The sequence below is a fragment of the Trachypithecus francoisi genome, unplaced genomic scaffold (genome assembly GCF_009764315.1).
Source record: "Trachypithecus francoisi isolate TF-2019V2 unplaced genomic scaffold, Tfra_2.0 Lachesis_group12, whole genome shotgun sequence".
In the NCBI taxonomy this organism is placed as follows: domain Eukaryota; kingdom Metazoa; phylum Chordata; class Mammalia; order Primates; family Cercopithecidae; genus Trachypithecus; species Trachypithecus francoisi.
Genome location: NW_022681457.1, coordinates 11,140,372 through 11,162,918, shown reverse-complemented (window position 1 = coordinate 11,162,918; position 22,547 = coordinate 11,140,372). Strand labels below are relative to the sequence as shown.

The 22,547-nt window shown below is 41.3% G+C and overlaps 2 protein-coding genes across 2 annotated transcripts; one reads left to right on the top strand and one right to left on the bottom strand.

Moving 5' to 3' along the window:
* The first annotated feature begins 4,197 nt into the window (after positions 1 to 4,197).
* On the top strand, positions 4,198 to 6,019 carry LOC117091778 (ret finger protein-like 4A). Its single transcript, XM_033224554.1, has 2 exons — positions 4,198 to 4,483; positions 4,973 to 6,019. Exons 1-2 carry the CDS (start codon positions 4,198 to 4,200, stop codon positions 5,551 to 5,553), a joined length of 867 nt encoding a protein of 288 aa, XP_033080445.1. The 3' UTR covers positions 5,554 to 6,019.
* Positions 6,020 to 8,867: 2,848 nt separating this feature from the next.
* Positions 8,868 to 21,106, bottom strand: RFPL4A (ret finger protein like 4A). The gene is made up of 4 exons (XM_033224552.1): positions 20,944 to 21,106; positions 16,089 to 16,140; positions 10,221 to 10,515; positions 8,868 to 9,740 (listed from the first exon to the last, which is right to left on the bottom strand). Exons 3-4 carry the CDS (start codon positions 10,504 to 10,506, stop codon positions 9,160 to 9,162), a joined length of 867 nt encoding a protein of 288 aa, XP_033080443.1. The 5' UTR covers positions 10,507 to 10,515; positions 16,089 to 16,140; positions 20,944 to 21,106; the 3' UTR covers positions 8,868 to 9,159.
* Positions 21,107 to 22,547: the final 1,441 nt, after the last annotated feature.

Below are 22,547 nucleotides of genomic sequence, written 5' to 3'. Positions count from 1 at the left end.
ACCCAGTAGAAGGCCCTACATGTGAGTTGTCCAGGTTCCTGGTGTATTGGACAAGAAATCGAACAAAATGCCACGGGGTGGGCACAGATTTATTGAAGACAATTTACAGAGTAGGAGCGGGTTTGAGCAAGCAGCTCGGGAACCACCCTCATTAGGGTTTCTATCAAGCGAAAGGAACCTGCCAACACCCCTCAGTGCCATTTACAGGCCTCCAGTTGGCTGTGAAGGATTGGTCCGCGAGCAATCAGGGGCCAAAGTGGAGACTCAGCCTGAAGTCAGTCAGAGGCTGAAATGGCTTGTTATCGTGGGAGGGAGAAGGTAGCCTGTGTGCTGCACCTGCTGCCCTCCTGCTTGTAGGAACTGGCAGCACCTGCTGTTTCTTTTACTTATACAAGCTGGCTGTACCTGCTGAACCCCTCCCCCCATCACCCCAGTTCCCTGTTCTCCTGCCACAATATGATACGTGTGTGTATATCTAGACATACACGTGGCAGATTATTGCAGCTCGCAATCGATGAAGAAATGCCATGCGCAAGAATTTGAAATAAGACATTCATCACAACTTATAGTTTTCTGTTTCTCAATTTGCCTGCGTGAGACAAAAGGAATTGAGAGCTGCCTTGGCCTTGAATGTGAAATGAGCAGAGTGTGCACCAATCACCTTCGAATGATTGCTGCGGAGATGATTACGTTAAAGATCACTTAACGTAATCATCTTGATGTAATCAGATCCTTTTCCACCCTACCTCCAGTCTCCCAATTTTGCATTCTTATCCATCAACTCTGATCACCCATGCTACATTTAATACTTAAGGAATCCATTTTTGAACACTTTTTAAAAAAGAAATGAATCTCGTTTTACACATATTGTGACGTATGGGAAATAGTAAGATAACAGTATCTTTTACCTTTTATTTTAGATGCTGTAACTAAAAAAGAAAAAACGGAGCTTGCACTGGCTGATGGAAAACAGTCTTGGGCTTTCTTCATTAACTGTCTTAATTAGAATCTTCACATTATGGAGAAAAACTTTTGAGAAATGAGTGTGATCTCTGGAATGTGCTATTAGTAACAGCTTCTGAATAGGTTTACTCACTCTTTCAGCGGAAACGTGAAAAGATTTTACATTTATAATGAAAAACTGAAAGTAGCACCATTTATTTAAAAAGATTTTTAAATATCACCCCAATTTTTAAAATTTCAATTAATCTTAATTCCAAGTCTTACCATCAATAGGCATAATATTCAAGATCTGAACTAAAATGATTATATGGCAATATTTTTCCTTATTAGTTAAAAAATAACTCTAAAATACAATCTTCTCCCTTTCTGGTAAAAACTCTATACCAATAGTAACAATCTCACTGATGCCAGAATTAAATCAAAATCCGATTGGCTTACGCTGGAGGGGGAGGGTGTGGCTAAGGTGGGTGGAGAGACCCTCTCCTATAAAAGCACATAGCAGTGAGCTCTCACTCTGCATCTGAGCTGTCCGCAGAAGCCACTGGAAGCAGAGGGAGAAGTTTGGGAAGAAGAAGTGAGTTCAATCTTATAGAATTCATTTTTCCAAAGGGCAGATATGAGATTCTGAGGGAATGCAGTCATCTCTTGATTCCACAAGTGTGGTGTGATGCTAACTACGTAACATACACACAGTATGTTTTGGGGACACTAGGACCCCTTCCCTGGCAGCAGTAGATAAGACTTAGATTTTTGATACCAAGACTAGAGAAATGATAATCTTCATTTCTTTGAATTTCATCAGAATTTGACAGATTTTATGAAATGGTGAATGGAGGTGGAGCCACTGGCTTATTCAATGTTCCTATGGATTTCGTATTGTTTTCCTATTCTGCCCTTCCCACAACCCGTGGCAACCACCATTCTACTCTTATTTTCTGATTCCATGAGATCAGTCAATTCTGATTCCACGTAACTGAGATCATACAGTATTTACTTCCCTCAGCCTCACTTATTTCACTTCCCATAATGCCCTCAGCCTTCATCCACAATGGTGCAAATACCAGGATTTCCTTCTTTTTTATGGTGGAATAATTCATTGTATATATCACCATTTCTTTATCCTTTTTTCTCCCACAGACTCTGGGGTTATTTCCATGGCTATTGTGAATAATGCTGCAGAGAACCTAAGAGTGCAGATATCTCTTTGACATGCTGACCTCATTTCTTTCATGTATAAACACAGAAGTAGGGTTGCTGGAACATAGTTCTATTCTTAATGTTTTCAGAAACCTCCCTACTATTTTCTGTAGTGGTTGTACCAATTTTCTCTCCCACCAACAGTGTACAAGGGTTCCCCTTTCTCCACTTCCTTACCAACACTTATGTTTTGTCTTTTTGATCATAGCCATCCTAGCAAGGGGAGGTAATATCTCATCACGGTTTTGTTACTGGAGGGCTCAGGAGGATCTCTGGATGCCACAGAGATGCCAGCCTGTTTCCAGATTCTTAATGCTCTTGGTAGAACAAATTCAGGGACTAGTCAGGATGAAGTGAAAGGCAAGAAGCTTCTATTCCAGAGCAAAAGTACACAGTTAGGAGAGAAGTGCAGGAGGGTGTGCTCCTGAGAATAAGTCGAGCCCAACAGCGTTTGGATTCTCTATTTTTATGAGGTCTTCTAAGTAGGGGATGGAATAATCAGGAGACTTTCTAGGGAAAAGGCAGAGATTTCTTAGAATTGGAGTGCCACCCATTTTCATACTAAATGTCAGCATGCTCAGACCTATCCTGGAGCTGGTGGGTGAGTGATTTAGTGTGGTAATGAGCAGATAATTAGATCTGGGGTAGGGCTTGGGTCAAATCAAACACCATGTTGGACCCAGCCCATCTCAGCCTGCTTAGCTCCATCCTGTTTGTTAAGACCAAAGCTCCTCCTTGTCCTTATAGCTAATTTAACAGCTCCTTTCTTGCTGTTATGTGAAATTAGTAATTGATACCTGTTTCTCCTGTGACTGCCCAGAATTCCTGTCTCAGTTTTAGTTTTCATGTATCTGATGATTACTGAAGTTGAGCACACTCTAAGGACCTGTTAGCAATCTGTATCTGTTCTTCAGAGAAATGTCAATTCAGGTCTGTGGCCCATTTAAATATTGGAATTTTTTGGCTATTGCCTTAAATAAGTTCCTTACGTATTTTAGATACTAATTTATTTTTATCCATATGGTAGCAGATAATTTCTCCCATTCTGCAGGTGGCCTTGACATTTTGCTGCTTTCATTGCTTTGTTTTTTGCTATGCAGAATATTTTCACTCTTACCTAGTAAAACTTATTTATTAATGCTTGTGTCTTGTGCTCTGGATGTGATGTCATGCTATAGTGTTTTCTTAAAGTGACATCCAGGTTGGACAGCTGGGAAAGTAGAGAATTTTCAAATGTGGTCCAGAGCTGTCCAACAGAATGATAACCCACACAGGTAATTATAAATTTATTTCCTAGTCGTCAAATAAAGCATAATGAAACAAGTCTAACAAACTTTATCTCATAAATACAATCCTTTCAACATGTAATCAATTTTCAATGTTCTCAGGGGGATCGTTTACATTCTGTTATTCTTACTATGTCTCAAAAATGAGAGTATTTTACTCACACCACAACTCCATTCAGATAAGCCACAAAATCAGGTCCTCACTAATCACATGTGGCTGGTGGCCACCATATCAAAAAGCTCAGGTGTAGACCCCTTCACTACGTCAATTCAAAGTCTTTCAGTGAATCATGCCCTTTATTCCAATGGGTATTACAAATATTAGAAGTTCAGTGCCCCAAATCATTTATATTTGTATTTATGTTATGTCTTCGTCACTAGTAGTAGTGATTGTAAATATCATGCAAAGACATCTCTATGCATGTAAAGATAAAAAAGGTCCCAAGTACTACTGGTTATTCACTATTGGCTCACAGAAATTCTAATACCCACGGTGAAACCCCGTCTCTACTAAAAAATACAAAAAACTAGCCGGGCGAGGTAGCGGGCGCCTGTAGTCCCAGCTACTCCGGAGGCTGAGGCAGGAGAATGGCGTAAACCCGGGAGGCGGAGCTTGCAGTGAGCTGAGATCCGGCCACTGCACTCCAACCCGGGCTACAGAGCGAGACTCCGTCTCAAAAAAAAAAAAAAAAAAAAAAAAAAAGAAAGAAATTCTAATACCATGCCTACTTTTTTTCTATAGACATTTGCCATGGCTGAACACTTCAAACAAATCATTAGATGTCCTGTCTGTTTAAAAGATCTTGAAGAACCCGTGCAACTGAAATGTGGATATGTCTGTTGCCTCCAATGCCTCAATTCACTCCAGAAGGAGCCCGATGGGGAAGGTTTACTGTGCTGCCTCTGCTCTGTGGTGTCTCCGAAGAATGACATCAAACCCAAGTACAAGCTGAGGGCGCTGGTTTCCATCATCAAGGAACTAGAGCCCAAGCTGAAATCTATTCTAACAATGAACCCAAGGATGAGGAAGTTTCAAGGTACGGAATCTATATGACCTGCTATAGCCCATAAAAGGAACTGGAAAAACAGCTTTCAACCATTTTTAAAAATATGAGCATTAGCAGAAATCTGGCATCTAAATATTCTATGCTGCACAAACAGTTCTCGCCTTTGTGTATAGGTTTTCGTGGAATCTGTGCAAATTTGTACAATACTTTAGAGAGCAAGCTACTGTCTTTCTTCATGTATCTTATGTGCTAAATGAAAAAAATGTTTACCAAATTATCCACTAACTTAATTCGAAAGGAATTTCTACTATGAATAAGGTGGACTTGTTACAATTATTATATTCAAACTTTCTGTACATAAAACTTGACCTCATCAGGTGGCTAGACGGGAAAACTTTGATTTGGGAAAGTAGAATAAAAGAAGTAAAAGTTAATAATATATTTAGGTGTTTGCAGTAAAGGGATGGAGGGAGCCTTTAGTGTGTGTCTTTGCTGAACTACTGGGTCTTCTTTCCACAGTGGATATGACCTTGGATGTGGACACAGTCAACAACTATCTCATCATTTCTGAAGACCTGAGGCGTGTCCGGTGTGGGAATTTCAGACAGAACAGGAAGGAGCAAGCTGAGAGGTTCGACTCCGCACTGTGCGTCCTGGGCGTCCCTCGCTTCACTTCCGGCCGCCATTACTGGGAGGTGGACGTGGGCACCAGCAAAGTGTGGGATGTGGGCGTGTGCAAGGAATCGGTGAATCGACAGGGGAACATTGTACTTTCTTCAGAACTCGGCTTCTGGACTGTGGGTTGCAGAAAAGGAAAGGTCTTTGCCGCCAGCACTATGCCTTTGACTCCTCTCTGGGTGAGTCCCCAGTTGCGCAGAGTGGGGATTTTTCTGGATGTAGGTATGAGGTCCATTTCCTTTTACAATGTTAGTGATGGGTGCCATATTTACACATTCAACAAAATTCCTGTTAGCGAGCCACTGCGTCCATTTTTTTCTCATAAACTTGAAACTCAAGATGATCCGAGCTTCCTGAGTATCTGTCCTGTGATCCACCCAGACAGTGCCAGTGCCCCAATTTATTCTGGGGAAAGTAAATAAACATTTGAACATAATCATCTATAGGAAGTTTCTGTGCACCCATAGCCAGAACTAAGAACCTTTCTGCTAGATAGACATAGGTACAAAGGGATAGAAAGGAAAGATCCATCATTCTGCAAACCATGAACAGAAAGCAGTTATATTAATTAGGGGAAAATTACATTTTACTTAAAGTTTGTCATGTTGTTTTCTTTGGGGCTTATGTTTGTATTTCTGTTCAATAAATGTTTTGAAATTTCAGATTCATTTGCCAATGTTCTCTATTTTCTGCAAGATCAATGCACTATGTATTATGGAAGTTATGAACTAAATAATAATTTGAATGTGAACCAACAGAGTAACTGATTTTCAAATGATAAGGACTTATTTGACTACAGTAAAATTATATATATATATATATATATATGTCTATGTATTCAGTTTAACCTGACAACTGAATACTCACATTCAAGTGCACACTGTTTGCCAGAGTTAGATGTGTGGGATCACAGATAAAACTCATTAAGGTTAAAATTGAAATAATATACACCCCCTTCTCTAATGGCTACAGAGTTAAGTTAGAAATCAGTAATGGGAAAAAAATCCATAAATCCTCCAAATCCATGGAAATTAACCGTTTTAAATAAAATTGTGATCAAATAGTAAATTTCAATGGCAATGACAACTATCCTGAGCTGAAGTAAAGTAAAATTCACAAAATTTGTAGGTGCAGTTAAAGCTGAGTGAGAAACTTACACTAATACAAACTTTAATCAAATAGAAAATACCATCATCAGTGATCTTAATTTCCACTTTGTTACTTAAGATCTATTCAGCTGCAAAGCAGATGGAAAGAAACAATGAAGACTATAGCAGCAATCGATAAAACAGGAAATGGCTATATAGGATATGAAATCAAAGGTATATTTAAAAAGTTTAAATAATTTAAAATTTATATGTCTGTGTATTCAGTTTAACCCAACAGCCATACACACACATTCAAATGCACATTGAGTATTTGTCAGAGTAGACATATGTGGTCATAGAGAAAACATTAATTTTTTTTTTTTTTTTTTGAGACGGAGTCTTGCTCTGTCGCCCAGGCTGGAGTGCAGTGGCCGGATCTCAGCTCACTGCAAGCTCCGCCTCCCGGGTTTAGCCATTCTCCTGCCTCAGCCTCCCGAGTAGCTGGGACTGCAGGCGCCTGCCACCTCGCCCGGCTAGTTTTTTGTATTTTTAGTAGAGACGGGGTTTCACCGTGTTAGCCAGGATGGTCTCGATCTCCTGACCTCGTGATCCGCCCATCTCGGCCTGAGAAAACATTAATTTTAAAACTGAAATAACATATACCCTGTTGCTAATGGCAGCAGAGCTAAATAAGAAATCGATAACAGGAAGAAATTCATACATCCTCCACATCCATGAAAAGTAAGTAACCACTTACAAATTGAGATCAAATATGAAATGATGATGGAAATTACGACCATCCTGAGCTAAATGAAAATAAAAGCACAAAATTTGTAGATGCAGTTGAAGCTTAGAAACTTATACTAATAAAAACTCAAATAGGAAGAAAATGCCATAATTAGTGATCTTAACTGCCACTTTAAGTTACTTAAGAGCAATTCAACTGAAAAGTAAATGGAAAGAAACAATATGGACTGTAGTGGCAATCAATATAATAGAAAATGGCCATATATTATATAAAATCAAACGTATACTTTTTTTTTTCTTTCAAATCTTTAGTTATACTGAAAGAGCGAGGAGAGGTTAAAGGAAAATGAAATGAAAAGAGGGAAGTAGAGAGGCAGCCAGGGAGAAAGCCAGAGAGGTAAACAGATAAAGAGAATGATGGGCAGAGAGAAAAGAGCGAGAAAAGACACAATGACCCGAAGTATTAGGGATGAAATAAGGACCATCACCTCAGAGTGTGTGGGTTAAAGGATGTGAACAGATGTCAAACAGCTGTACAGGACAGTCCTCAGCAACCATAACTTCCAGCTGAAAATGTCAGTAGAGCTAAGCCTGAGAGACCTGACCTGATGCATGATGTATAATTTTCTTCTGCTACTTTCAAGATTCTTTCTTTAATTTTGGCCTTTAATAGTTTAGCCAAGTAATGTCCACATATCATTTTCTTCGCATTTATTCCATTTAGCATTTTTTAGCTCTAAAAACAGTTGGTTACTTTTTTTTAAATTGGGACATTTTCAGGCCCGTTTCTTTACTTTTTCTGCCCCCTTCCTAGACTCCAATTACATATAAGTTATACCTGATAATACCCACAGAGCACTCTTTTTTTTTTTTTTTTTTTTTTGAGTCTCGCTGTGTCGCCCAGGCTGGAGTGCAGTGGCCGGATCTCGGCTCACTGCAAGCTCCGCCTCCCGGGTTCACGCCATTCTCCTGCCTCAGCCTCCCGAGTAGCTGGGACTACAGGCGCCCGCCTCGTCGCCCGGCTAGTTTTTTGTATTTTTAGTAGAGACGGGGTTTCACCGTGTTAGCCAGGATGGTCTCGATCTCCTGACCTCGTGATCCGCCCGTCTCAGCCTCCCAAAGTGCCGGGATGACAGGCGTGAGCATCCTGACAACTATGAATTAATGAAACCTCTTTTCTTCCTAAATTACCCAGTCTCAAGTAGTTCTTTATAGCAGTGTGAGAATGAACTAATACAGAATATTGGTACCAGGAGTGGGGCATTGCTATTAAGTTATCTGAAAATGTGGAAGCAACTTTGGAACTGGGTAACGGGCAGAGGTTGCAACAGTTTGGAGGACTCAGAAGACGGACAGATGTGAGAAAGTCTGGAACTTCCTAGATACTTGTTAGATAATTTTGACCAAAATGCCGACAATTGAATTGCTCTTAGTGAAGTAACTTAAAGTAGAAATTAAGATGACTGATTATGGTATTTTCTTCCTACTATGAGTTTCTCACTAAGCTTCAACCGCATCTACAAATTTTGTAAATGTGTGCTTTTCATTCAACTCAGGATAGCTGTACTTTCCATTGTAATTTTATATTTGATGATTTTATTTAGAAGTGGTTAATTTCCATGTATGTGGAGAATTTTTGGATTTCTTCCTGTTATTGATTTCTAATTTGACTCTGTTGCCATCATAGAAGAGGGTGTATTGTATTTCAATTTTAAAACTAATGGGTTCTCTCTAAGACCCCACATATTTGTGGCAAACACTCAGTGTGCACTTGAAATGAATGTCGGTGTTTAGTTGTTGGGTTAAATTATAATTTTGCTGTATTCATAGGTCCTTATCGTTTGAAATTCAGTTACTGTGTGTTGTCACATTAAAATTATTTAGCTCATAACTTCATAACACATAGTGCATTGATCTTACAGAAAATAGAAAACACTGACAAATGAATCTGAAATTTCAAAATATTTATTGAACAGAAATATAAACATAAGCCCCAAAGAAAACAACATGACAAACTTTAAGTAAAATGTAATTTTCCCCTAATTAATATAACCGCTTTCTGTTCATGGTTTACAGAATGATGAATCGTTCCCTTCTATCCCTTTGTACCTATCTATGTGTATCTAGCAGAAAAGTTCTTAGCTGTGGCTACGGGTGCACTGAAACTTCCTATAAATGATTATGTTCAAATGTTTATTTACTTTCCCCAGAATAAATTGAGGCACTGGCACTGGCTGGATTGATCACAGGATAGATACTCAGGAAGGTCTGATCCTCTTGAGTTCCACCTTTATGAGCAAAAAATGGACGCCATGGCTCGCTAACAGAAATTTTGTTGAATGTGTAGATATGGCACCCATCACTAACATTGTAAAAGGAAATGGACCTCATACCTACATCCAGGAAAATCCCCACTCTGTGCAACTGGGGACCCACCCAGAGAGAAGTCATAGGCATACTGCTGGCGGCAAAGACCCTTCCTTTTCTGCACCCCACAGTCAAGAAGCCGTGTTCTGAAGAAAGCACAATCTTCCCCTGTCGGTTCACAGATTCCTTACAAATGCCCACATCCCATACTTTGCTGGTGCCCAAGTCCACCTCCCAGTAATGGCGGCCGGAAGTGAAGCGAGGGGCGCCCAGAACGCACAGTGCAGTGTCGAACCTCTCAGGTTGCTCCTTCCTATTCTGGCTGAAATCCCCACTTCGGAAGCACCTCAGGTCTTCAGAAATGATGAGATAGTTGTTGGCTGTGTCCACATCCAAGGTCATATCCACTGTGGAAATAAGAACCAGCAGTTCAGCAAAGACACAGTACAGACTCCCTCTGCCCTTTTACTGCAAACACTTGAATGCATTATTCACTTTTACTTTTATTCTACTTTCTTTCCCAAATCAAAATTTCCTGGGGAAACGTGTTTGGCCACCTGATGAGGTTAAATTTTATCTATAGATTGCATGAATATAATAATTGTAACAAGTCCACCTAATTCATAGTAGAAATTCCTTTCAAATTCAGCATTTTTTTCATTTAGCACATAAGATACATGAAGACAGTAGCTTGTTCTCCAAAGTATTGTACAAACTTGCAGATTCCATGAAAATCTATACTCGAAGGTGAGAACTGCTGTTGCTTGTGAAGCACAGAAGTTTTAGATGCTAGATATCTGCTAATGCCTGTGTTTAGTGAAGAAATGTTTGAAAGTCGTTGTCCCAGTGCCTTTTATGGGCTATAGCAAGTCATATAGATTCCGTACCTTGAAACTTCCTCATCCTTGGGTTCATTGTTAGAATAGATTTCAGCTTGGGCTCTAGTTCCTTGATGATGGAAACCAGCGCCCTCAGCTTGTACTTGGGCTTGATGTCATTCTTCTGAGACACCACAGAGCAGAAGCGGCACAGTAAACCTTCCCCATCGGGCTCCTTCTGCAGTGCATTGAGGCACTGGAGGCAGCAGACATATCCGCATTTCAGTTGCACGGGTTCTTCAAGATCTTTTAAACAGACAGGACATCTAATGATTTGTTTGAAGTGTTCAGCCATGGCAAATGTCTATAGAAACAAAAAATGAGCATGGTATTAGAATTTCCATGAGCTGAATGAACAGCTGATAGTGCTTGGGATCTTTCATCTTTACATGCATAGAGTTATCATTGCACGATACTTACAATCACTACTGCTGGTGACGAAGACACAACATGAATACAAATGTAAATGACTCGAGGCCCTGAACTTCTATTATCTGTAATACTCATTGGAATAAAGGGCATGATTCACTGAAAGACTTTGAGTTGAAATAGTAAAGGGGTCTACACCTGAGCTGTTTGATATGGTAGCCACCAGTCACAAATGGCTATTGAGACCTGAAATGGGGCATATCCAAATGGAGATGTGCTGTGAGCAAAATACACTCTTATTTTTAAAGACGTAATGGGGAAAAGAGAATGTAAACTATCTGCTTGAGAACGTTTAAAGTTGCTCACATGTTAAATGATTATATTTAGAGTTAAAATTCATTAGGCTTATTTCTTTATATGTTATGTGACTACCAGAAAATAAGTTTACAATTACGTATATGGGTTATCTTATGATTCTATTGGACAGTGCTGGAGTACATTTGAAGACCTTCTGCTTCCCCAACTGTGCAAACTGGATGTGGTGAAAAAAGCCTGATAGCACACCAAAAGGACAAGACACAAAATACAAATTAGTTGTACCAGGTATAACTGAATCTTCTGCAGAGCAAAAAAACAGAAAAAGCAAAAACAGAACTAAAAAAAAAGCAGCCATATATATGACAGTGCATTAATATCCAAAAAAATATAAGGAATTTTTTCAAGGCAATAGCAAAAAGAAATAAAACCCAAATAATCCAATTTTCGATGGGCAAAAACCTGAATAGACATTTCTCTGAAAAACACACAAATGACCAGCAAGTACTGAAGAACAAGCTCAACTTCACTCACCATCAGAGAAATTCAAACTCAAACTGAGCCAGGAATACTGTGTGGTCACAAGAGAATCGAGAACGTACCAAGTGACCATTTCACATAGAGCAAAAGAGTGGCTGTTAAAATTAGCCACTTGTCATTAAAATTACAAGGACAAGGAGGGCCCTGGGCTGATAAGGTGCTAAAAAAACAGAAGGGAAACCATTACCACACTAATTACCATGGTCATTACCACACTAAATCACACACTCCCCAGTGTCATGGCTGACCCTAGCATGCATGCCCATACTTAGTATAAAAACGGGTGCCTCCCCAATTCTACAAAATATGTTTTTTTCCTAGAAAACCTAATGATTAGTTCACCTCCTAATTAGAAGGTAACAAACCTGCACGTTGTGCACATGTACCCTAGAACTTAAAGTATAATAAAAAAAAAAAAAAAAGAAAAGAAAGAAAATCCAAACTCCTTTGCATGCCACCAGCTCTCAGAATCAAACCCACACTTCTTCTCTCCTAAGCATGTATTTTTGCTCTGGAATAGAAGCTTCTTGCCTTTCACTTCATTCTGGCTCATCCCTGAATTCATTCTCCTGACAGCATCAAGAACCTGGAAACTGGCTGGGACTGGGGTCTCTCTGGCATCCAGGGACCCTCCTGAGCCCTCCAGCAACAAAACCGTGATGAGATACTACCTCCCCTTGCTAGGATGGCTATGATCAAAAAGACAAAACGTTAAGTGTTGGTAAGGAAGTGGAGAAAGGGGAACCCTTGTACGCTGTTGGTGGGAGAGAAAATTGGTACAACCACTACAGAAAATAGTAGGGAGGTTTCTGAAAACATTAAGAATAGAACTATGTTCCAGCAACCCTACTTCTGTGTTTATACATAAGAGAAATGAGGTCAGCATGTCAAAGAGATATCTGCACTCTTAGGTTCTCTGCAGCATTATTCACAATAGCCATGGAAATAACCCCAGAGTCTGTGGGAGAAAAATGGATAAGGAAATGGTGATATATACAATGAATTATTCCACCATAAAAAAGAAGGAAATCCTAGCATTTGCACCAATGCAGATGAAGGCTGAGGGCATTATGGGAAGTGAAATAAGTGAGGCTGAGGGATGTAAATACTGTATGATCTCAGTTATGTGGAATCTGAGTTTACTGATCTCATAGAATCAGAAAATAACAGAAAAATGGTTGCCAGGGGTTGTGGGAAAGGGAGAATAGGAAAACAATACCAAACCCATAGGAAAACCTGACATTGAATAACCCAACCACCGAACCTCTGTTCATCATCTCAGAAAGTCTACCAAATTCTGATGAAATTCAAGAAAATGGAGATTGTCATTTCTCTAGCCTTGGTATTGAAAATCTAAGATTTACCTGGCCGGGCACCGTGGCTCACGCCTGTAATCCCAGCACTTTGGAAGGTTGAGGAGGGCAGATCACTTGAGGTCAGGAGTTCAAGACCAGCGTGACCAACGTGGAGAAAACCCTGTCTCTACTAAAAATACAAAATTAGCCGGGCGTGGTGGCGCATGCCTGTAATCCCAGCTACTCGGGAGGCTGAGGCAGGAGAATTGCTTGAACCCGGGAGGCAGAGGTTGCGGTGAGCCGAGATCACACCATTGCACTCCAGCCTGGGCAACGAGAGCGAAACTCCGTCTCAAAAAAAAAAAAGAAGAAGAAGAAAATCTAAGACTTACATAACGGCTACCAGGGCAGAGGTCCCATTATCCCCCAAAAATACAGTATGTCTACCATGGAGTTGGCCTCAGACAACACTGGTGGAATCAAGAAATTATTGCATTCCCCTAGACTGTCACACACCCTTTGTAAAAATGAATTCCATCAGCTTGAACTCACCTCTCCTTCCAGAGTTTCTCCCCTGGCCTCCAGCTGCTTCTGTGGACAACTCAGATCTGGAGTGACAGCAGCTTCTACAGGAGAAGGCATCTCTACCACCTTAGCCACACCCTTCCCCTCCTTTTTAATGCAATCAGATTTTGATTTAATTCTGGCATCATGATGATGGTTACTATTGGATAGGTTTTTACCATAAAGGAAGACGATTGTGTTTTCAGAGTGTTATTTTTAATTAACAAGGACAAAATATTGCCATATAATAATTTTTAGATAAGATCTTGAATATTATGGCTATTGATAAATTTGGAAATTAATTAAAATTAATTAACATTTTAAATATTGGGGTAACATTTCAGTGTCCTCTAAAATGAATGGTGCTAGTTTCAAATAGTTTTTTATTATAAATGTAACACGTTTTCACATTTCAATAAAAGAGATGAGTTAAACCTACTCAGAAGTTGTTCCTAACAGGACACTCCACAGACCACACTCAATTCTCAAAAACATTTTCTCTATAATGTAAAGATTCTAATTAACAAGCTTAGAAAAGAAATCCCAAAACTGTTTCCAGACAATCAGCCAGTGAAAGTCCTGTTTTTCTTTTTTAGTTATACCATCTAAAATTAAAGGTAAAAGATATTGTTATAATCTTACTATTTCCCTTACATCACAACATAGATAAAATGAGATTTATTTCTTTTTTTTAAATCTTCAAAAATGGGTTCCTCGTGTATTAAATATATTATAGGTGATCAGAGTTCATGGATACGAATGTAAAATTGGGAGACTGGAGGTAGGGTGGAAAAGGATTTGATTACATTAATGGGATTAAATTAATGGTCTTTAATTTAATCAACTCCATAGTAATCATTCTGTGGTGATTGCTAGATTCTCTTCTTTCGCATTCAAAGCCAAGGCAGTTCTCAATTCCTTTTGTGTCATGAAAGCAAATTGAGGCCGGGCGCGGTGGCTCAAGCCTGTAATCCCAGCACTTTGGGAGGACGAGACGGGCGGATCACGAGGTCAGGAGATCGAGACCATCCTGGCTAACACGGTGAAACCCCGTCTCTACTAAAAATACAAAAAACTAGCTGGGCGAGGTGGCGGGCGCCTGTAGTCCCAGCTACTCGGGAGGCTGAGGCAGGAGAATGGCGTGAACCCGGGAGGCGGAGCTTGCAGTGAGCTGAGATCCGGCCACTGCACTCCAGCCCCGGCGACAGAGTGAGACTCTGTCTCAAAAAAAAAAAAAAAAAAAGAAAGCAAATGAGAAACGCAAAACTCTAAGTTGTGATCCATCTATTATTTCAAATCCTTGCACATTGCATTTCTTCATTGATTGGGATCTATAATATAATCTGCCACATGTATGTCCATGTATATATACATACCATATCTACACATACACATGCAGAGAGAAAATTCTTATCTCTTCTTGCATAATTCTAATTTGTTTATTTTCTTATATAAATCCTTTTAAAATACACTCACATTTATGGAAGTAGTTATTCTCCAACACATAATTTTACTGACCCATGCTCATGGAGCACTGATCCCTAACATTTTAAAAATTTTATCTGCTTTGAGTAAATCATCAACAAAATTTGTATTCTCTTTGGGAATACCAGGTGGCCTCAGTTGTGGAAACCACCAAGCCCAGTGGGTTGATTTGCCTCTAGAATGTTCTCCCAAAATATTTTTCAGCCTGGAATTGCATTCATGCTTATGTCTTGGGAGAGGAATTCTTCCATTCAGAATTAGAGAATAACGTATTAGGATTGCCAGCACACTCGTGGAGTTGGTTTGGGTGTTGGATACTTTCCGCATCTTTTCCAATTGCATCTTTTCACAGAAAGTAGCTCCGCTGGCTTCTATGAAGACAGTGGTAACGTTTTCCTTACCTACTCTCATGTACAGTTCAGAACTTTAAGGGTCTTCCGTGTTTGAATAAACCTGTCCTTCAGCATCCCAGTCAGCGAGGGCTGTATTCTCCATGCCCTGTCCCTGCAGGCATGTCACAGACCCTGACGTAAATGGTTGGCGTCGGTGACTTCTGATCCCCAGGCCCTGTTCTCTGCCACAAGCAGACTTCTTTTTTCTTTTTTCCTTTTTTCTTTTGTTAATTATACTTTAAGTTCTGGGTTACATGTGCAGAACGTGCAGGTTTGTTACATAGGTATACGCACACCCTGGTGTTTTGCTGCACCCATCAACCCATCACCTACATTAGGTATTTCTCCCTAATGCTATCCCTCCCCTAACCGCCCTGCCACCCCACCCCGAAAGCTCCCGGTGTGTGATGTTCCCCTCCCTGCGTCCATGTGTTCTCATTGTTCAGCTCCCACTTATGAGTGAGACTATGCGGTGTCTGGTTTTCCAATCTTGTGATCGTTTGCTGAGAATGATGGTTTCCAGCTTCATCCATGTCCCTGCAAAAAACATGAACTCATCCTTTTTTATGGCTGCATAGTATTCCCTGGTGTATATGTACCACATTTTCTTCTTTAACAATGAAGAGAAGCTCAGAGTTTCTGACAACCCAGGGCTTGGCTCAGTTTCTAAAGGAAACTGTCTTCCTTTCTCTCATTGTCAGTGTTGGTACAGCAAAGGGATTTGCGGTGAACCTGGACACTGTGGTCTGACCCTGAGCCACTGCCCAGCACGTGGCCCCACTGTCAGTCCAACCGGGGCATGGATGAGGTGGCTCAGAACCAGGCAGGACATGTTATTCCTCAATCGTGGCTCTGAATTCTTTTGTTCACAATTCCTTAGGTTCTGTGTATTGCCCAGAATATAAGGAAGTACTCACCTGGGTCGTCTTCTCACCAAGTTCTGTAAGGAGAAGCGTCAGCCGGGATGAGCTGGGACCACAGAGAAGAAAAAACAGAATTTTTGCAAAATAGTTTCATTAAGTCCAAACAAAACAAAACAAAAACAGAAAACTACAGTCCACAAGTATAACAAAAAAAACCTGTGAAGTTTGAGAATCTGATCTCCTGTATTTGCCACACAAAATTTCCAGTTGTCAACAAAAAATTATGAGGCACACAAAGAAAACAGAATGTATCAAGATGAAATAAATGTCTACGAGAAGTCAAGCCATTGGGCTTACTTTCCACAGACTAAATTACTTGTCTAAGTAGACCCAGAAGAACTAAAGAAAACAACGGGCAAAGAACTGAAGTAAATTAGAAGAACAACACCTCACAAAATAGAAAATATCAACAACCAGTAGAAATTTTTTAAATGAACTAATTAGAAATTGAGGGCCACAAAGTAAAATACTGAAATGAAAAATTCATTAGAGAAGTTCAACAAAAGTTTTGCAACTTTTTTTTGTTTTTGTTTTTACAAATGTTATTAAAATCTAATTCAAGACTAGGCACGGTAGATCTTGCCTGTAATCCCAGCATTTTGGGAGACTAAGGCGGGCGAATCACTTGAGGTCAGGAGTTTGACACCAACCTGGCCAACATGGAGAAACCCCGTCTCTACTAAACATACAATAATTAGCCCGGCATGGTGGCACACACTTGGAATTCCAGCTACTCAGGAGGCTGAGGCAGGAGAATCGCTTGAATCCAGGAGGTGGAGCTGGCAGTGAGCCGAGATTGTGCCACTGGACTCCAGCCTGGACGACAGAGTGAGTAAGACTCCATCTTGAAAAAAAAAAAAAATCTAATTAGAGTAAAACAATCTTCACCAATGTAATGTGTAAAATTTGATTACTATTTAATTTTATTTAAGTTGTTAATTATATATAATTATTTTATACATCATAATATTTTGAAATATATACACAGTGGAATGGCTAAATCTAGGCAAATAATATATGCATTTTCCCAAAAAGTTATTATATTTGTGACAATAAAAACTACTCCCTTGCCATTTTTCAAAAATGCATTATTTTGTTATTAACTATAGTCACCATGTTGTACTCATCTTTTGTACTCTTTTACTTATTCTAAGTAAAATTTTGTATCCTTTGATCAATATCTTCCCAACCCATGTCTCCACATCAACCCCCAATGACCCCATTTCACTTTCTAGTTCTATGAGATCAGCTTTCTTTAGATCTCGCATATAAGTGAGACCATGCAGTAGTTGTCTTTCTGTGTCTGGTTATTTCACTCAGCATTAAGTTCTTCCAGTTCATCCATATTGTTGCAAATGACAGAATTTTCTTCTTTTCTATAGGTGAACAGTATTCCGTCGTGTACATATATCACATTTTCTTTATTCATTTATGCATTGATAACACATAGATTTTTTTTCCATATGTTGACTATTTTAAATACTGCTGCAATAAACATGAAAGTGCAAATATCTCTTCAACACAGGTATTTTCTTTGTATTGGATATGTATCCAGTAGTGGGGTTGCTGGATCATATGGCAATTCAATTTTTAATTATTTCAGGAACCTCTGTACTGTTTTTCACACTGGCTATACTATTTTACATCACCACCAACAGTGTACAGTTGTTCCCTTTTGCCTACATCCTGTCCAACACTTTTTTTTTGTCTTTATGTTAATAGCCATTCTGACAGATGTGATCTCTCAGTATGGTTTTAACTTGCATTTTTCTAATGATTAGTGATTTTGAGCATTTTTAAAGGTATCTGTTGGCGTATGTCTTCTGTCGATAAGTATCTATTCAGGTCGTATGTCCATTTCTTACCTGGTTGTTTGTGTTCTCAATTTTGAGGTGTATTTCTCTTATATTCTGGATACGAATCCCTTGTAAGATGTATGGTTGGTAAATATTTTCTCTGTGTTCTCTCTTCACTTTGTGAATTGTTTCCTCTGCAGAAGCATTTTCATTCGATGCAATCTAATTTGTTTATATTTGTTCTGTCAGCCTAAAACGAGGAGGCTGAAAAACAAAATATAATTTAAAGAGTTAACTTTTCCAAAGTGAGGACAGCTGCCTGAAAGACCCAGAACCCTGTGATCTTGGATTTGAGCTCTCTTCAGCCTTCGTTACAAGAAGGGGGTTTTCTTCTTTGTTTTTTGTTTTTTGACGCAGTCTCGCTCTGTCGCCCAGGCTGGAGTGCAGTGGCGCGATCTCAGCTCACTGCAAGCTCTGCCTCTAGAGTTCAAGCCATTCTCCTGATTCAGCCTCCTGAGTAGCTGGGACTACAGGCGCCTGCCACCACGCCTGGCTAATTTTTTTTTTTTTTTTTTTTTTTTTTGATTTTCAGTAGAGACGGGGTTTCACCATGTTAGCCAGGATGGTCTCAATCTCCTGACCTCGTGATCCGCCCGCCTCGGCCTCCCAAAGTGCTGGGATTACAGGAGCTAGCCACCACGCCCAGACTGTTACAAGCAGGTTTTAAAGGCAAGTAGTGGAAACAGGCAGTGGACTGTTACAAAATTGGTTGTCAGAAAATCTCACTATCTGACAGAAATAACATTGATTAGTGATTGCTGATACATCGTTAAGCTATAGGGTATGAATTATAGTGTCCAGTGCAGCATTGTTAGTTTAACTATAGCTACTGTGGCAATAGCAAGCAGTTTCAAGAGATGAATACACAAGTGGGGGCTGAGGGGTAGGGTGTGATTGTGATTTCATTTTAATGTCTCTCTGGGTCGGATAATTAGGACTCACATTCCTAAAATAAAAGTTTATTTCTCATTTTCCCCTTTTGATCAGAAATACTTCTTCTTGAAAGCATTGATGATCAAAATCTGATTCTCATGGTGTCCCTCATCACTGGGAAGGCTCTTTTGAGTAGTCCTGTCAAAGTTATTGTGCCATAGATGCTGTGAATGGTTGAATTATCTCTAGTCTTCAGAGTACTGTGAACTTAGTTTTTTTCAGAAGAATTAAAACAAAGAGAGATACAGAGTAGAAATATAATTCGCATAAGAATTATAATTTTAAAATTTCATATGCCATGATGGGAAAAAAATCTATTCCATTGAGGAGTCCACTGAAAACATCATGAGAAAAATTAAAACTCGTTCATTTTTTAGGGATTCGTTGTAGCAAGAAAACAATTCAGGATTTAGTTCAAATTGTAGAAAAACAACATAAAAACAATGTAGAAATAATGGACAGTCGGGCAACAGATGTACTATAGATTTCTTCTGAAAAATAATTTTTCTTTTTCCATTTCTTCATTTTTACTACACTTCATTTTTAAGATTTACTATAAATCTTCACAGAACAAATTTATTTGCAAAATATGTTTTAGTATTACACTTGTCCTGCTTATTTGTACAACGTGCAATAAGAATAGTAAATCACCGGGCCGGGCGCGGTGGCTCAAGCCTGTAATCCCAGCACTTTGGGAGGCCGAGACGGGCGGATCACGAGGTCAGGAGATCGAGACCATCCTGGCTACACGGTGAAACCCCGTCTCTACTAAAAAATACAAAAAACTAGCCGGGCGAGGTGGTGGCGCCTGTAGTCCCAGCTACTCGGGAGGCTGAGGCAGGAGAATGGCGTAAACCCGGGAGGCGGAGCTTGCAGTGAGCTGAGATCCGGCCACTGCACTCCAGCCTGGGCGACAGAGCGAGACTCCGTCTCAAAAAAAAAAAAAAAAAAAAGAATAGTAAATCACCATATAGTCTCTTTCCAAGTTGGCTTTTCTGGAACTTTTTCATAAGGAATCCAGATTACTATTTCAAATGCCTCAAGGCTAGGAAGCCAACCCAAAGCTTTGCCACCAGACTCTGCCTGAAATACCTATACGAAGTGGGTGACTTTCTCTCTTCTTGAGGTCCCAAAATATCTTGTTTTTCCTGTGCCTGTCTGAAAGTAACATTCTTCACTTACTGCAAAGTCATAAACCTTGCAAGGAAAATTGTGTATACAAGGCATCAGCCCAGTCTTTCCAAGAGACATTTTATCATTGCTGTAAAGTTAACCTCCATTCCTCAAAGCAGCCTGGTCATAATTGAAAATATGCCATTCCACTAAAAGCATTGGTAAAATAACCTGTGTATCTAATTGTGTCCTGTTAAAAACCAGTCCTTCAGGAGGCCGAGGCGGGTGGATCACGAGGTCAGGAGATCCAGACCATCCCGGCTAACACGGTGAAACCCCGTCTCTACTAAAAATACAAAAAATTAGCCAGGCGTAGCGGCGGAGGCTTGTGGTCCCAGCTACTGAGGAGGCTGAGGCAGGAGAATGGCGGGAACCCGGTAGGCGGAGCTTGCAGTGAGCCAAGATGGCGCCACTCACTCCAGCCTGGGTGACAGAGCGCGACTCCGTCAAAAAAAAAAAAAAAAACCGTCTTATTAAACTTATGCCTATAACTATTTTCCCATAAAATAAGAATACTCACAAACGGTTTCCAAGTACTAGAGAAATCAAACAGAAAGATAAATGTTTCCATTGTGCCCACAAATATATACTTTACCAAGTTTGTTCTAAGCTATCAATAGCTCAAAATAGAATGTTCTTGCCTCTGAAGACAAAACATAAAAATCATTAGGCGCGATTTAGAATAAAATAGTGTAAGAATATCTAGTTATCTATTAGTTTAGCCTCGTGTAATTAATTCTGGTTCCACTTGACGTCAGGTTAGCAATCGGGTCATAACACTATTTTCCCACACTGCCAGGATTCTCACACTCGTTTCCTCTCATCTGGAGAAGGCATCACTTCTTCGTTTTGAATTTGCTTTCCTAGGGATAGGACTTTCCCCTCACCTCGATGCACCCAATTTGCATGTTGGGTGGGGTCCTTAGGCTTCACTTCTGAGTGCTTTCAGGCACTGGCTCTGTATGAATTCCGTGGTTGTAGATAGGCTGGGTGTGGCGGTTTTCCCAAATGCTGAGTATTCGTGCGTTGTAATGGGCATGTGAGCAGGCTCACTGCCTCCTGCAGGACTGAGAAGGTGGAGCTCTCTAGAAGCTTCTCTCAAGTCCCAGCGCTGTAAACTGTCAGAGGGTGTTGCAAAGATTTGTGCAATTCAACCTCCCGGCCAGCAGGTGGAGCTTGTGAGTAGGAGCTGACCCAGCACCCTGCAATTGCACCAGTCCCTGCAGAAAGGGGCCATGCGGGTGACCTCCCAGTGAGCAGGAGGCGCTGGCGGGAGGCAGCTCGGTGCTGGTGGGATTCACGTTTGGCCTTTGTAAATCAGGAGAAGCCCCCGGATGTCCCAGGCAAGGGGCAGAGCATGGAACTCTCAGAGTCCCCTGTTTCATGCTCTGCCAGCCAGGTGGCAAGCACTACCCCAGCAGAGGTTGGGGGACAGGTCCCAGGCCCCTGGGACAATTTTCCAGGAAAGGGAGGGGCCTCTTCACTGCCCCCAAGGAGCCCCAGAGGGGAGAGGGGCAGCTGGAACCCACAGCCCAGCTGGTGTTGGTGGGACCCGCCCAGCTCCCCCGGCCCTGACTTGGTGTGCATCCCTCAGGGGTCTGGCCTGGCCGCACACAGCCAACCCAGCCCCAGCATCTGCATTCAGTTCCTGAGGCTGCCCCAGGCTCTCAGACGCCCTGTCTGCGGCAGAAACTGGGGCTCCCAGGCCACAATCTTCCAGGTCGGATTCTAGGACAGGAGGGGCTTCCACCTCCACACTGCACTCTCTCCTCCTCTCCAGTCAGATCCTAAATCTCATCCCCATGCTCCTGGAAGGCGAGCTGGAGCCCTAGGGGGATGGGATTAGGCCAGGGGACTTGTCCTCAGGTCCCATAGACGCGCGCTGGATATGACGGGGCTAGGCTGGTCCCAGGATGGGCAGTGCTGGCTGAGCTGTGGACCTGCCACTGGGAAGGGCAGGCCCCTCTCCATAGGAACAGCCAGGCAAACCGCTGTAGGAGAGGCTGGCAGGCATGGGGTGCATGGTCTGATTGCTTCTTGGTTCTGCAGCAGCCCACAGCAGTAGCGGGGGAACCTGTCCTTGGGGCACAGGAGAGCACTAAGCCTCCTCTCGCCTTTCCTGCCTGCAGTGGGCAGTAGCGGCCTCAGGGCAGGACCCAGAGCCTTGAGGGAGGGATGCCCAAAATGGCGCCCTGCTGCAGCTGCCCATTCTGGGAAGCCCATGGGGCCCCACGTGAGTTTGAGCAGTGCCTCCATGTGACCTCCAGGCAGCTCCCTATGCCAGTCTGGAGGCCTGCAGGGGTCCAGGGCCCTCTTGCACCTAGGATTGTAAAGGTTCATGGTGGGAATGGGAGTCTCGAGGGTCTCTCACTTATTCCTTTCATGCATGGTCCAGGCCCAGAGGCCACTCCTAGCTCCCAGCAATCCCGTCTGAGCAGGCAGCCCCACTTCCCCCTTTCTGCACCCTCAGAGTGTCCCCTGGCCTCTCTGG